General features: G+C 40.6%; 1 protein-coding gene across 2 annotated transcripts in view; it reads right to left on the bottom strand.

Moving 5' to 3' along the window:
• Positions 1-3,204: 3,204 nt before the first annotated feature.
• Positions 3,205-15,720, bottom strand: part of FAT3 (FAT atypical cadherin 3) — a 544,819-nt gene continuing 532,303 nt past the window's right edge. The window contains exons 23-27 of one of the 2 annotated variants that reach the window (XM_027849349.1): positions 13,760-14,415; positions 9,752-9,865; positions 6,612-6,671; positions 5,528-5,563; positions 3,205-4,874 (exon numbers count right to left, since the gene is read on the bottom strand). In XM_027849349.1, coding sequence (XP_027705150.1) covers positions 4,258-4,874; positions 5,528-5,563; positions 6,612-6,671; positions 9,752-9,865; positions 13,760-14,415 — 1,483 coding nt within the window. In that variant the 3' untranslated portion in view covers positions 3,205-4,257. The remainder of the gene's footprint in view (positions 4,875-5,527; positions 5,564-6,611; positions 6,672-9,751; positions 9,866-13,759; positions 14,416-15,720) is intronic. The other variant, XM_027849350.1, reaches the window with a different exon arrangement.

Below are 15,720 nucleotides of genomic sequence, written 5' to 3'. Positions count from 1 at the left end.
GGACTTTGCACATACAGAACGTTGGCAGGGCCCAGTAGCAGCATATACACTTGAAAAAAAGAGAAAAAAGAAAAAGCCTCCTTGGTCATCTTATGCTGGTCCTTGTTCATCCCCTATTGCCCCATGGTTCCTGCTCTTTGTAGCAGCTTAAGCCCAAACATTCACTCAAACTATTCTTCAACTTGGTCATGTGAAAAAGTAGGCCAAGTGCCTACCTACGGAATTTATGAGAAATGATGGCCAAGGGACATTATGGAAAGGTGGGGAGCAAATGCAAAGGCTGCTTAGACATTTCCCCCACATGGAACATTCTGAAAAAATAAACATTAATATTGAAAAAAAAAACAGAAAAAAATTCCCATCCCAAGTTCCAACCAGATCTCAAACTGATCTGTTTATACGTATAATCGTTGCCCATTTTAGGGCAGCTCCATCCACCTAAGAGAGTAAACTAACAATGAATCTAGCCTGTGAGTTCTCTATCTACTTGTCCAAAGAGCCTGTAGAAGACCAGGTCTTGATGCTTGGCAAAGAGATTATCTTGGTGCTGCAGGACCCTCTTTGCCTTCTTCAAGTAGGCATATGATGGGAAAAAATAGAAGGGCTTTGTGAACCAGGCTGCCAGAATCTCCCGCAAAGTTCAGTTAAGACCAGAATGAGATAGTAAACCCTTAGAAGGGTAAACTTTCCTCACATGCTTTGGGGTTTTGAATTTGATCAGCTCTCTCCGGGGAAAATAAAAGATGCTATTCAAAAGGATGAGGTACCTCTAAGTGGGGAAATCAAGGACACTATTTGGCATGTTTTATCACATACCTTGTGCTCAGTTCTGTGAAGTGCATTCCAAAGTGTCATAAGCAAGTTAGAGAAGGTCCAGAGGATAGCAACAGTGAAAGGATTAGAAGCTTTTTTTTTTTTTAAACAAGAATGAAGACAAGGACTTGGTCTATCTTACTTTAGAAAGAGAAAGGTTTAGAGAAAGGAATGTGGAGGTATATTAAGTAAAGTTAGGTAGAAAAAATTCTGGATACATGCCATTTTTACACAGTGCACAGAACGCACTCAAGATATAAAGACAGAAGACAAAAAAAATGGCCCAGGGAAATTCTGAAATTTGACAAGCCATTAAATGCATGGACCAGGGCATACTCGGGTGTCAATGAAGCCAACAACTGCAGCCAGTGGTTCCATTATGGTCATGCCAATGTTTCTAATCCTTTTTCTTAAAACAATGCTTTGGATGTGTCCTAGCAAATAAAATACACCTGAGATATTAGGGTCTCAGGGTGTAAGAAGAGCTAATAATATACTTTCAACACTTAACTGAGGCAGCATCAATAATGATCAGATATGTAGCAGACCAGAGTTTATCTAAACTTACAGATTTAGGCTTGAAGAAAAAAACTCATATGAAAATATGAACCTCTGTGCAACAAATACAGCTTTCTGCACCAAGAGATCCATTCTTCAGGAATTCAATGAAATAAATCAAGATTAAAGGTCAGGGAGATCACGGAGAAAGTATGATATGCTGGAAAGAACCCTGGATTGGAAACTTGGAAGAAGATGCAAGTTCTAGCCCTGGCTCTGTCACTAACTGGCCAAGCAATGTGACTTTATAAATAAAAATGAGAAGGTAGGCCTAGAGACAATCTTTAAATTTCCTCTCAGCTTTCCAGATTTGGTGTGTTCCAGCTTGGTGCTACTCTCAGACTATTTCACCCTCTATAGGGAAACCCTTCATTTCCCATGCAACTTTGAGAAGAAATGTCAAATAATGTTCTTACCTGTTCTGAAAATGATGTTTCAATACATGACATGAGAGAGGACCTACGAGAGATGAACGGATCCCTTTGTGGCTTTTCTGAAAAGATGGGGTGAGATATATCTAAGAAATGTGTATTGAATGCAGGTCAGAGATATCAGGCTGGCTCCCTGGATTGCACTTCCACATACAGATCTATTTGCTCCTTCATTACTATGTCAGTCAAGCATTTCTCTCAGCAGAGAGGCTGTGTAAGCAATGGAAAATCATCTGTACTAATCCTGCCCTAATATATCCTGGGGGGTAATAAATGAACTGTTGGTTTTACTTTGTCAGTTTTTTATGCCACTGCATTATTAAGATGGTTATAGAGGTTCTATCCAAATCATTAGTTTGTCATTTTCTCGCCGATTCCTACAAATGCATTCCTTGCATGAGAAAAATGCTTAAGAATTTCTTTGGATGCAGTCTGGTTACGTACTTCAAATCCATCGCAGAACCCTGATTTCAAGATCACGGTACAGATTATCCTTCATTTAGCATGTCTGACCAAGAACAAGGATGAGAAAAAAACAACATAAAACATGGAAAGCCTATGAAGTGTGTCCACATATCCAGGAAGCTCTGAAGTGCAAGGTTATTGCCTTGACAAACTGTCAGGAAACAATGATCCCTGTGCCAGGAGAGAAGTGAAATGAATAGAAAGAATGCAGATAAGAAGAGTGACCGGGTGGACCATGGCCAGGCGAAGTCCTCTAGAGCTCACACACCAATGCCATAACTGGTTAAAAAAAAAAACAAAACCCACAACAGTTTTGCTCATTAAGCAGATAGTGCAAATAAACGTTTACCAGGGAAAGAAGAAGTCATGGACTTCCCAGTCCTCCTTGGAAACAGTTCAGGCTGCTTAGTGTAAAATCTCATTTGTCCTAATCAGCCTGAGGGGAAGCAGGAAAGTAACTCAACATGTCAATTTTATATTTTATTGTACCATGTTATAACATCTCTTGTGGAATGACTCTCCACTTCATTTAGGAAATTTCCATGGCCAAAACCTGTGCATCAGACTGAGAACTGACTCTGGGCTAGAATGAAACATGAAGTACTTTCTGAAGACAACTGAGGCTCTTTGTATTTTTTTTTTAAACAAAATGCTACTTTTAAAACCTAGAATTTTGTTTTCTTAATAGACATGGAGCTATCCAAATAAGATTAACTGAAATAGCACAAAATATAGCATTTAATGAGTCTCTAACATTGAAGAGGTCCAAAAGGTCAGAAGGCTCATACCATTGGCCATGGTTCGTAGTTCACAAGTCTCAAAATCACTTTCCTCACAGACTGCCTTCTTGGGAGAAAACACATACATACCTCTACATTGGCCCAAACACACATACTATTATAATCTTGTGTACAAACATCCACTCATCTGGTCTCTCTCCTTTGACTCAATTCCATTTATTGAAATGATACCATCAAGTTAAAAACAAGTACTTACTTGCCTTTTACCTGTGATAGTAAAAATAACATTTTTTGGGGGAAATTTATGAACTGTATACCTCTTTTAGCCCAGACAACAGTCACAAACCGGTCAGCTTTATTTCCTGGTTTCCATGAACAAGGTCATTGATTACAATAATTCTCAAATTGTAATCACTGCTGGGAATGTTTAGTAATAAAAGCAAAAAGATATAACTTCTACCCTTACCTCCTTCATACTCAGAAAACCCCCAAACTGTCATGCATTACTCTTCATTGAAATCTTTTTGAAAGATCCACAAACCCCATCATTTCAATTTTGGGCTCCGTTTTTAATCCAAGTTTTCCTAATTAAACCAGTATCTGAAAACTACAAAAAGTACAAGTCACTTACTCTAATTTTATAGCTGACAATGAGACAGCTTTATAAAGAAAATCATACTTTATTTTAATATTTTTGCCCACTTTTGACTGATTTTATTTTTGTTCTTTCTTCTGTTGAAACCCTTGAGGGCTTAGCCCCATCCCCCATTCTATTAACTATTTTCTTTCTTTTCTCCATCAGCTTAAATTAGTTTCATGCACCAATATCTTGGTGCCTGAACTTTATCTGTTCATTAATACTGCGGGGAATGATACTGTTAACACCTTCAATAACACAATACTGCACAAAGCTGAAAAGATTGACTGCATATAACTTACTGGGTGAACTTGTGTGTGGGGTTCTTTACCCCCTTAAAAACGTGGTGTGCACTCTTGGCCATGAATGCTGGGTACATACTGTAAGGATTGTCTGTTGACTCACAGTAACAAATCTTGTGACATGTGGTTTACACAACTTGACTTTAAAGTGTTTGCATGAGACAACATCATTTGTGAATAAGTTATTTGTGGAAAATGGTGGATATTCCCCTCATTCGATGGACCCCCTCTCCATTGAGAGAGGAAACTCAGCCCATTTCCTTCCATGTTGAAATGAAGAATGAACAAACCATCCCAGATGTGCGTGTCCTTTACACCTGGGTCTGGTGCTGAGTCTCAATAAATGGAGTGTGAAGACTGGTGAACTCCTCAACGCTTTCATAGTCACTCATGGCCACTTCAGAATCGTCAAAGCCACAGCTTGCAGACACATCTGAGGATGAAGCGCCTATGGAATTGTGCAAGGATAAGGACATGTTGTCTGCCACGCCTGTGTTCTCCACGTTCTGCCCCACACCCACAGCAAAAGTACTAAATTCGTGTCCAGGTGGAGGTCCCACCATGTCTGTCTCATTGGGGAATGGGTGGGGAGGGAGATACTGGCTGGGGTGGAACTGGGGCCTTCGCCTGCAGTCTGGGCTCAGTGTGCTGGCCAAGGAGGCTGGCTGTGACGGGGGCAGGGCCTCAAAGTGCTCTGGGTAGTCCTCCGGCAGAGGAGGGGGCAACTGGTCTTGACTCAAAAACTCCTCTTCGTGAGGCGGAGGGTATTCGCTATCGATATCATAGCCACCTAGGTAGTAATCGGTCTCAAGCTCTCTCGTGCTCCCCTGATGCACCGACGTGCCATCTGTGTTCTCATAGTTGGGCACTTCCTCGATGTCAGACAGGCGGGCTCCTGGCATCCAATCCGAAGTGTCCCAATGATAGGCTGTGAAAGAGAAACCGGTCCTAGTTAATCTCCTTGGGTCTGGGCAGTGAGTTGGGGCAGGAGTAGGAGCAAGGTGGGAAGAGCGTCACATGCACGCCTTCACACCCAGGAGGCCTCCTGAAGCCAGTGTCATCTGCATGCTGTTTACAAGGCATTAATGGAAGGTCAGCCATGCTCTGACCGGAGAACAAGACAGACGGCCACTTTATGTGATGATGCTCAAGTGTATTATGTGCTCCCCTTTTTCTACTCAGCCAGACCATGAACAAGATGATGAAGAAACAAAGTTTTAGGAGTCTAAACTGTATGAAAGACCTCCCTTCCCAAATCCCTCTTTCTACCCCCACATATCACGTGGAAATCAAAGCTTTCAGCATGCTTGCAAAGGCAGGCTCGAGGGGACCGTGTTTTGGGATTGGAAGGCAAGGAGACGCAGAGGAAAATGGACGGCTTAGGCCGTGCCATGGTAGAGGGACCCGGAAGGAGATGCTGGTGGGGGGAGGTCCTCTCAAAACTTAACCCACGTAGTGCCTGGAACATGCAGATTGCTGACGAAACACCCAGAAAGGGTAGAGGGGGAAGAAGGAGGAGAAGAGAGGCAGCAAAACAAGATCACGGAACAGAGGGGTGAGCTGGGGTCTAGGGAGAGTCACCTCGATTGTAGTTCTGTCCTTGGTCCATAACTGACACTGTTTAAATACAAAGCAAAGAGTGAAGCTGACAACCCTAGCCACACAAGCACTGGGAGACTTAGAGGGGATGTGCTTCAACAACACAGAGGGGCTCTAGTGGGCTGCAGCTTTGCTTTTCACTGCTATGCAACAAACAAGAGAGATGGTGTTCCCCAGTACCCAGGCCTGAAGGGCATGAAGAACTCCCTGTAAAGGCTATTCCCTCCCATTACACCTAGGGGATGAGTCCCTGAAACAGATAAGTACGCTTTCAACCAACTTTCCTGGGGGAAAGGGGAATTCTGCTAATTCCCACTTTACCATTCACTTTTTTGAGGTAATTGTCCCAAATTTTGCACTTTGGTCTGGGCCTGTGATTTCATTGGTTTGGGGAACTACTGGTAAGGTAACTCTCTATACTAATGCAAACTCTGTAACTTAGAGTCTTCAAGACCTGTCTATAGCACGCAGCCAGTACGTATCAGAGGCAGGACTTTACCCAGGTCTTACTGGTTTTGAGGCCCGGTTTCTATCAGACTCTGAGACCAGCTCTTTTTCAACAATATTCAAAGTGAGAAAGTAAACAACTAATTTACTAACTTAATTTTTATTAAAGGCATCACAAATCACTGACTGACTTTAAGAAAAAGAAACAAAAACCATGTCGCATCCCTAAAGTTTACTATAGGCATACTCCAACAGTATGAAGTATTGGAAACTTTACTGTTTGGTCCCAGGGTTTAAACATAAATGCAGAATCACACTGATGAGGTGTTCTTTTCAAAGAAAGTTTTACTCATATGTAGGGAACATAGAGAATATTTCAGGTCACAAACTTCACTTTCTTTTGAAAAGCACTTAAAAATTGTCCTGAAGGAATGCTTTTAAAAAGTCAATACCAATGAATGGCATGAAACTAATGAGCCCTTGGAGCCAATGCTCCCTGATGCCTCATTCTGTCCTTAACCAGTGACATTGGGTCTGATCCAAAGTAATGAGGGGTTAATAAATTTGAAAGAAACGTAACTTGATAAAGAAGAAATGTTACAGAAAAAAATGTAAATACCTTCATTTTCTATAGTGTCAACTACATTGTTGACAAGCTGAATGACAGTCACTATGGAAGCTTGCAGGAGAGGGAAAGCAGACAAGGGAGGGAAAGGATAGTTTTAGGTTAATATTTTAAACATGTATTACTTTCTTAACCAATATACATATATATTCACATTTTATTATATTATACTATACAAACAAAATCAAAGGTTCTACACAATTCATTAAGGCAGTGTTTCAATGTACACCTTATTTTGGGTAACACCAATTTTTAGATTGAATGGAAAATAATGACAAACTCTAGGCCAGTTTAAACCTACCAAAAGGCCCAATAACCAATGACTTTCCTTTTGTACAAGCTCTATGACTTTGTCACGGTAGGGAACTTTTAGTAAGGAAACACTCTTGACCATTGTAGATGCAAAAATACTTTTCAATTTATAGTTTTAGAGTTTTCTGGGGCACCAAGAAATGAAGTGACTTGCCCAGGGTCAGTTCTCACTACACCATACTGTCTGCTCTCATTCACAAGTGAATACATGTTGTGAATTTACATTTATTTATTTTTCTAAATAAATATGAGAAGCTAATACCTCTCCTACTTCATACTAATTCCTCTTCAGTAACTCTAATGAATTCTGGAAGAAGGCAATTATTTGTTAGGTGGTCCTATCTGAATCAGTCAAGATACTTAGGAAGGAGGCTTAATTTCTTAAAGTCAACTGCTTTGCTCATATGCCAGTACCTTCTGTGACAATGACTGGAGATGTTTGGCCTTTATAATGATTAGAATCAGGGAAGGAAATAGCTATGGTTTATAGTTATCACAAGTGCTTTCTGTTGATATGACTAAGTTTAGAGTCCATTTCCCCAAAACTCTACGGTACAGTACCTTACAGAATTCAGAATGAAATGAGAATGTTTATTTTGAGAGACTAAATGTATCGTGTAGAGATGGCCATATTTTCTTTGCCTGGCTGAGCCAAGCCAGGGGTGGTATAAGGAGGTTGCATGCTTAGCTATCCTTGGATGTTACCTTCTAGCTATTTAGCATGGGAGGCAGGATGACGATAACTCACTCCTTCCTCGTTTGTCTAACCAAAACAACCAGCTCTGGAAAGTGGGTAGCAATTAGTCATGTGACTAGATTGAGGTGACTTTCTGTTAAAGGAGTTGGCCCTTCTTCATTCCAAATTGTTGGGTTTAAGTAAGCACCATCCTGGCCACCCTTATCACCTCAGCATTGAGAAAAAGATACTTTGACTATTTAGACCATTCAGGAGCAGCATCAGAACTGATATCCCCTCCTCATGGAATACCTTTCTCTTTCTTAAGCATAGTTGTCTTTTTTATTCAATGGGGTTCAGATGGTCAAGCATCCTATTATGAACTGCTTGTAAGCTGCAAGTTATCCTGAAAATTACTGGCTGGGTAGGGATGGTGGGGGGTGGGGACTGTTAATGGCATCCCAAATGCCATTGGGATGTTCTTAACAGTAGTGGTGCGTAGAGTATCAATTCTAGAATTAGTCCTAGATATTCCATAAAACATCCTTTTCTTACAGCTGGGGTGATGAAATTTCTGGCAGCCAAAAATGGATGCTCTATCCTCAAAGTAGTACAGCTAAGTGAAGAGTGAGACTGGAGTAAAGCAGCTGGCTTACTCTTTGCCATTCATTTAATCATTTAAGCCAGGGAAGGTGCTTAAACCCATAAAAAACCAAGCTTGGCTATGACTCATTGTGCCTACCTAAGAGCAAGTGCCCCATGATAACACAACTTGTCACAGGAACTCAAGTACCTCGGGGGTTTCTACATAGTTCTCAAGCTGTAGTGTCACATGAGACACACTTCTTTTTTAAATAATGTTTTATTTTTTCCTCAATTACGTGTAATGATCATTAACATTCATTTTTTAAAAATTTTGTGTTCCAAATTTTCTCTTTCCCTTCATTAACTTCCCCTTCCCTGTTACGGCAAGCAATTTGTTATAGGTTATACATGCTCAATCATACAGAACATATTACCATATTAGTCATGTTGGGCACACCCTTCTAATGGCAGCAGCTGGGCTGCTATTGAACGTCTGAGTTGGGTTTTTAGACTTTCAGCTTATCCTAAGGCCTGGGGAAACATACTTCTTGTCTCAATATGAGTTCATCATGTTGAATATGCTGTCTCTACAGATCTATGGTCACTGGAGAAGTGGTATATTAGCTGGAGAAGAACATTCCAAGCCCCTTTTGCGTGATCTCAATCTAATTACCATATGGTAAAATGCTTTTGTGAAATATTTTTTAATTTTATTTTTTTCAATGAACAAGAAAGAAGTATTTTCTTTCCCTCCAGCTTCCCTATTGGAAAGACAAAGAACAAATTCCTTCTAATAAATGCTTTTATGAGGTCTTATCTCACCCCACTTTTGTCTTTCCATGGGGAAGAAAACAAAACATGTTTTCCAAGTCTCTACCATCCTTCACACAGCTCAGGGAACCTATCCCTTTGGTGATATGAGAGAGCTCCTTCTTTTGAACTCTGGTGCTATTTTGTATATACTCTTCTCATGGACCTGTATGTTATACTTCATATTATGTTTGTCTGTATGGCTCTCACGTCCCCCAACTTTCTCCCTGAGGGCAGGAGCTATGTTCTATTTATCTTTTGTCTTTATATCTAGGAGGAATATTCATGTAGGAAGACCTCAATAGTCACTGAATTGAAATCAATTTGTCTAAATTAGTACTTCTCCAGTTGATGGTATCTTGGGAGTCTGTGTGGAATGTGGAGATGGTCTTGGCCCAGTTATCAAATAAATAGGTTTCTCACTACAGAAAAGCCCATCTTCAAGGGGATCATGGTAAGTAGGCTTTGATTAAGAATGAAACTAAACAAAGAAGGCAAAATGCATGGTGAAGGGGGAAGATCATAACAATAAAAGAAGAAGAAAGCCAATTCCACTACCTAGTAAAGAGGATAATGTGCCAGAAGGCAGGTCCATTTTGGATCCTATCCAAGAAGGCTTACTCACTAAATACCAAGGAGGCAGACCCCTCTTCCCCCAAGAGGAAGTCCATTGGTGGAGATCTAGAGGACACCTGCAGGGTTAAAACCTATTCTCCTAGAGTTCCAAGAACTGAATTTGAAGATTTCTTACCATTATCATCTCCAGAGTCAGACTGGAAGGAGCTGAGGGACTGAACTTCCGAGTTGCTGCCTTTATTACTTCCCACAAAACAGGTCACTTCTTCGGCATCATCCACTCCTTTGTCTTCGTTGACAGGAAAAGATAAAACAAAAAGGGCAAAGGCTCATTTTGTGCATATATCCATTCCTGCCACTCCCAGAGCTCATTTTTATTTTTCAGGTTCTTTCCCAACCCCCCTCTCCTTTTCTCATTTGGTCAGAGAAATAATTTAATTCCAAAGGAGAAAATTGATTGTGCCATTGGGTACAAAGGTCTGTCAATCAAGTGATTTGCATTATGGATCTGCAACCCTTAACCCAGGGTAAATGAGCTTCCAAATAGCTGACAGCCAAAAGTGGATGTTCTGTCCTTAAAGTAGGATAGTTAAGTGAAGACTGAAACCGGAGTAAAGCAGCTGGCTTGCTCTTTGCCATTCAGAGTTCATTTAAATCATTTACACGAACTGATGTGGTGTCAACAGTAGGTTAAACAAGATTGCTTTTAAAATGGGGGGTATAAATATTTTATAGGCAAGAGTGCCATGACATTTATTCAAACTTCAATCAACAGATAGAGTGGGATTTTCAATTCGGCCTCTAGAGGGCAGCATAGCACCAAATTTAGTAATTATAGAATTCTCATAAAATTGGGCCGTTAAAAGGAAAGCCTGGGGTAGAAATGCTTTCTGGATCCCCACATTCTCTTATTCCTTTAGGTACAAATTTATCCCGGGCACACAGATGCACAAACACCACAGGGTCATTTTCTTATTTGATGGACTACATTAGTCCATAAAAGCAACCTATATCTTGAGCTTGTCATCATCTGAAAAATGAATTGGCCACTTAGAGAATGTCTTCCCAGCACACTCTACCACCCTTAACAAAGAAGTCAATGCATTAAATAAAAACTCAACAATACTTTGGGGGGAAATCTGAGTTTTGGCCTGAGGTGTATTTCAGAAATAAACCTGTCACATTAAAGAGGGAAAAGAAATGATCATCAGAAAAAAGATTTAAATCACCGTGCTATATAACGGTACATAGAGACACAGGCTTGTGATAAAAGCAATTGCCACTCTTCTTCCTGGCCACAGGAATTAGCGTTTCCTGACAGAAAGGGCTACGTCCCCACAGAAGGCACTGCTTTTCCGCATCTGTTGTCAATTAGACCAACCCCAAGTAAGATGCGGTGTAGGACTAATTACAAATATAAAAGCAAAGAAACACCAGGGAGGAAGTCATATTTGGAAAAACAAAACAAAACAAAGCCAAAAAACCCCTAAGCTTTGTTTCTGACAAGGGCAGGCTGTATACAAGGTTTACTTTTAGCATAAAGAGGAACACAATGAGCCCTGAGGGTGAGGGCAGTGCAGTCTAGTGGCAGAAATAACAATATAGGAGGTTCCCCTGTACCCCCAAACTGAATTAATTTAACACAAACTCTTGGAGCCTCATAACCCATGACACCAGCCTTGGTGCTACACAACACAGTTCTGACTGATTTAAGTCATGGCTTAACGCAGTGCTGCAGCCTGACCTCATCTCATTTTCTGGCTTTGAACCTCCCATAGCCCTTTGTGCATGCCTGCCTTTCTTATGTACCTAACTGTACAACAAATCAAACTGTTATTATTTACATATGGGCATTGTTCCACTTTTAGACTGCGAGATCCTTGAGGAAAGGGATTACATAGATTTACCTTTGAATTCCCAGAAGTTAGTCAAGCCTCCTATGCACTAGGTACTGTTCTAAGCTCTGATACAAGGAAAGGCAAAAGACAGTTCCTGCCCTCCAAGAGGCCCCAGTCTAATGAGGGAGATAGGATGCAAATAACTATGTACAAATATGATTATCTATCTATCTGATCAATAAAAGATATTCAACAGAAGGAAGGCACTAGTATTAAAGGGGATCTTGAATGGTTTCAATGTGGGATCTTAGCAAGGACTTGAAGGAAGACCGGGAAGTTGGGAGGTAAAGATGAGTATGGAGGGAATTCCAGGCATGGGACAGCCATTGAAAACACTTGGAGTAGACAATTCCTAAGGACTTATGATGAAAAAAGCTCTCCACCTCCAGAGAAAGAACTGACGGAGTCTGAATGCAGATTGAAGCATACTTCTTTTTAAAACTTCATTATTTTTTTGTCTATGTTTTATTTTACAACATGGCTAATGTGGAAATGTTTTGCATGACTGAACATGTATAATCTATATCAAATTGCCTGTTTTATTAAGGAGAAGGGAGAAGAGGGAGAAAATTTGGAACGCAACATTTAAAAAAAAGAATGTTAAAATTTTTGTTTACATATAATTGAGAGAAAAATAAAAAAAATTAAAAAATTAACTCCTCCCCCCAAAAAAGGAAACACTTGGAATTGTGAGGTTGGAGTACCTTCTGTGGGGAACAGGAAAGAGGGCAGTGTCATTGACCCAAAGTGGGGGGTAACTTGTAAGAAGACTGGAAAGATGGCGGGGTGGACAGGTTGTGAATAGTTTTGCGTACTAAACAGGATTTTATATTTTATCCTGGAGGTGATAGGGAGCCAATGGAGTTTACTGAGCAGGGGAGTGATAGAGTTAGACCTGTGCTTTTGGAAGATCATTTTTACAGTTTAGTGGAGGATGGACTGGTGGGGAAAGACTTGTAGCAACTTGAAGGGCTGTGCCAGGGTGGTGGCAGTGTCAGAACACAGAACAAGGCATATATGAGAGATTTTAAGAAGGTAAGATTGATGAGCCATGATGACAGATTGGACATGGTGGGATAGGGGGTGGAGAGAGAAAGGAGTCAAGGATGACACCTAGGTGTGAGCATGGGGAACAAAGAAGATGGTGGTACCCTGGACAGTAATAGGAAAGTTGAGAGACAGGAAGCTTTGGAGGGAAAAGTAATGAGTTTGGTTTTGGACATGGTGAGTTTTCAATATTTATGGGAAGTCTGATTCAAGATGCCCACTAGGCAGTTACAGATGTACAACTTAAGGGTCAAGAGAGAGGTTGGAGCTGGATAAGTAGATTTAAGAATTATCAGCATAGAGATGATAATTGAACTCACGGAACTGAGAAGCACCTAGCACCATGCCTTGCACATATATGGCAGGTGCCTAATAAATATTAAAGTGAATTGGATTAGAATAAATCCTTATTGGCCTCTCTGTTCCACTTCCTGATCTGAGAGAGAAGGAAAATAGAAACATTTGAGCAGGGGAACAAATATAGCAGCATGGAGCTAGCACACGTGGATGAAGGTAGAACTCAACGAGCCAACAGGGTTTACTTTTCAGTGGCATGGAGAACCACAGGCCCGCAGTTAAGAAAATGCTATCTACAGCAGGCAAAACAAGTAAACTGTTACAGTGATTTGTCTTTAAAATTGGTTATAAGTCATGAAATCAGAATCAGAATGGGCCTCCTCTATGGGAAAAAGAAAACCCACTGTAACGATGTTATGACTCAAGGTTTATCTTCAATCATCTTTCTGACCGATTTATTGTCCATTTACCTGGATGCCTGATTAGAGCCAATATGACATTCTAGACACCAGCTCAACCCTTGGACTATGGATTATGCCCCTCTCCTTAAGGATTTAAATGTTTGTGACCCATATCAGTGACCCTGAGGATGTGTATCCCAGGCACATCCATGGCATCATAATGATGATCAGGCTTCACCAAGAAAAGATTAAATTATGTTCAGTGTGCAAAATGTAGCTTTTTGTTAATTTTTAAGCTAAAAGAAGGCAGAGGTAGCTTGGTGCTAATAGGAAAAAAACAAAAAAACAAAAAAACAACTCTGGACTTAGAACCATAAATCTAGACTTTGTCATTTATTATCTGTGTGATAACCTCTTAGTGGCTCAACTGCCTGTGAAAGGATGGGGACGGAGGGCTTTCTAAAGTTCTCCCTTCTCTTGTGATTCTGGGATTTGGAAGGAAGCTGCCCACCACACACACCACCACCAGTTCCCACTCACTCTCTGTTCCTGCATCCCAGACACTCTTCCTGATGGAATCACAATCAGAACGACAAGGGGAGACGGCTGGGAGGTTGGGAGCCACGCTGCACACGACCACTCCACGCCTGGCAGTGAGTATCCGTGGTGACTCGGGATGAAAAGTGGTCATCTCCTGGTGCTCCACACCAAGCCCATCCACAATCTTGTCTAGGTTGTTCCTAGAGTCGCTCTGGAAACAAGGCGTGTAGGCCATGGGGCGAACGGGGACCTGAGGCGGACCAACCTCCTGGTAGATGTTACGGCTGTCCCCACCCCCTCGGAGGTTCTTGAACTGGATCCCGTTGCTTTTGTTTAGCAGTGCTGCGGTGGCCGGGTCCTGGACGAGAGTGATATTGTTCCTGGAATAGTTCTTGCGGAAGACTTTTTTGCGGAAGATGATGAACAAGACGATTAAAACAAAGATGACAAAGAGGACCACGGCAATGCCAATCAGTTCTTCCTTTCCAACATAGGAGTGGCCAGCTTGGATGTTGGGAACCACTACTGGCCGGAGCCCACAGTACTGGCCCACATAACCTGGGGTGCAGTTACAGAGGAAAGAGCCAAACACATTGACGCAGGAACCTCCATTCTCACATTCTTCTCTGTCACATTCATTGATGTCTTCCTCACACCTTTAGGAACATAAGAAAATAATCCCCCCCCACCAAATACAGTGACTATGGGGGACTAAGACACATCAGAGGTTTTAAACACTAAAGTCACCTCCCTCCCTCATCTTTAATAACCCCCTTTCCCAAAACACTCAAAGGATAGGAAAATTTCTGAAGGAAACAATTTTTTTTTAAGTAATTGTGTGAATTTTTTTTCTTTTTCATGTAATCTGGGCCATATTAATGCCTGCTTTGATATAATTCTTAAGCAAACATATGATTAAACTGAACAAACATTTATTAAGCATGTATCATGTGGTGCAAGGCACCATGTTAGACTCTAGGGATCTAAAGACAGAAAGGTAACAGTCCCTGCTTTCAAGGAACTTATAAATTAGAAGATAGAATATATACATATTCCGATAAGTGTACTGCTCATTTTTTAGTTTATCAGGATACATGCCTTCTCCCTCCATTTTATTATGTATTTATATGAAAGGTGTGATCTCCTAAGATTTTTGGTAAAATCAACGTTATATAGTGAAATTTTACTAACAGGGTTCACATGGAAGAAAGGCCAATCTGAACTAGTAAGGAATTGGAATCATAGAATATGAAAAGAAATATAATTTGATTGCTTTAATTACATTATACACAGCAAATTACACATAGAAATTCAAAGTAGGCCAACAGAGAGCTATCTAGTATATGTCCTCGGGGGTGTGTTGTAATGACTAGAAAAGAATGGTTTATAATTAGAATATAAGTAATCCATATATACATGGATGCTTAAGAATGATGAAGGGGATTTCAAAGTGGTTTGTACTTATAACAATAATAATGATAATAATAATTCACACTTTTATATAACTTTAAGGTTTACAAGGCACTTTCTTTATAACAGACTTCTAAGGTAGGTGGTGATCTTCATTTTAGAAGTGAATACATTGTGGCTAAGAGAATGGCAATAACTCGCCATGGTTACACACAATGTCAGAGCTTGGATTTGAATCAGGTTTCCTGATGCAGATCCAGAGGTCTTTCCACTACATCACACTGCCTCAAATATTTTGAGCATCCTATTTCAATCTGGTCATGTTATTCATTTGTACCATCTCTGGAAAAAATAATTTAAGCTCAACTTTCGCTTTTATCCAAATGGTCACCAAGTCCTAATAAGTGGGAGTATGAATGAATAAGGAATGATTGTTTTGGGCTAGAGATCTCAGATGCTAAGTGACAAGCCACCTGCCCCACAGAATTGCTGCAAGAATCAAATGGGGTCAGGTATGTAAAGGGTCTTGCCAATCTTACAGTCCCATATAA

The sequence above is a fragment of the Vombatus ursinus genome, unplaced genomic scaffold (assembly GCF_900497805.2).
Source record: "Vombatus ursinus unplaced genomic scaffold, bare-nosed wombat genome assembly UNPS02007344.1, whole genome shotgun sequence".
Classification (NCBI taxonomy): domain Eukaryota; kingdom Metazoa; phylum Chordata; class Mammalia; order Diprotodontia; family Vombatidae; genus Vombatus; species Vombatus ursinus.
This window is presented reverse-complemented; position numbering and strand designations above follow the sequence as displayed.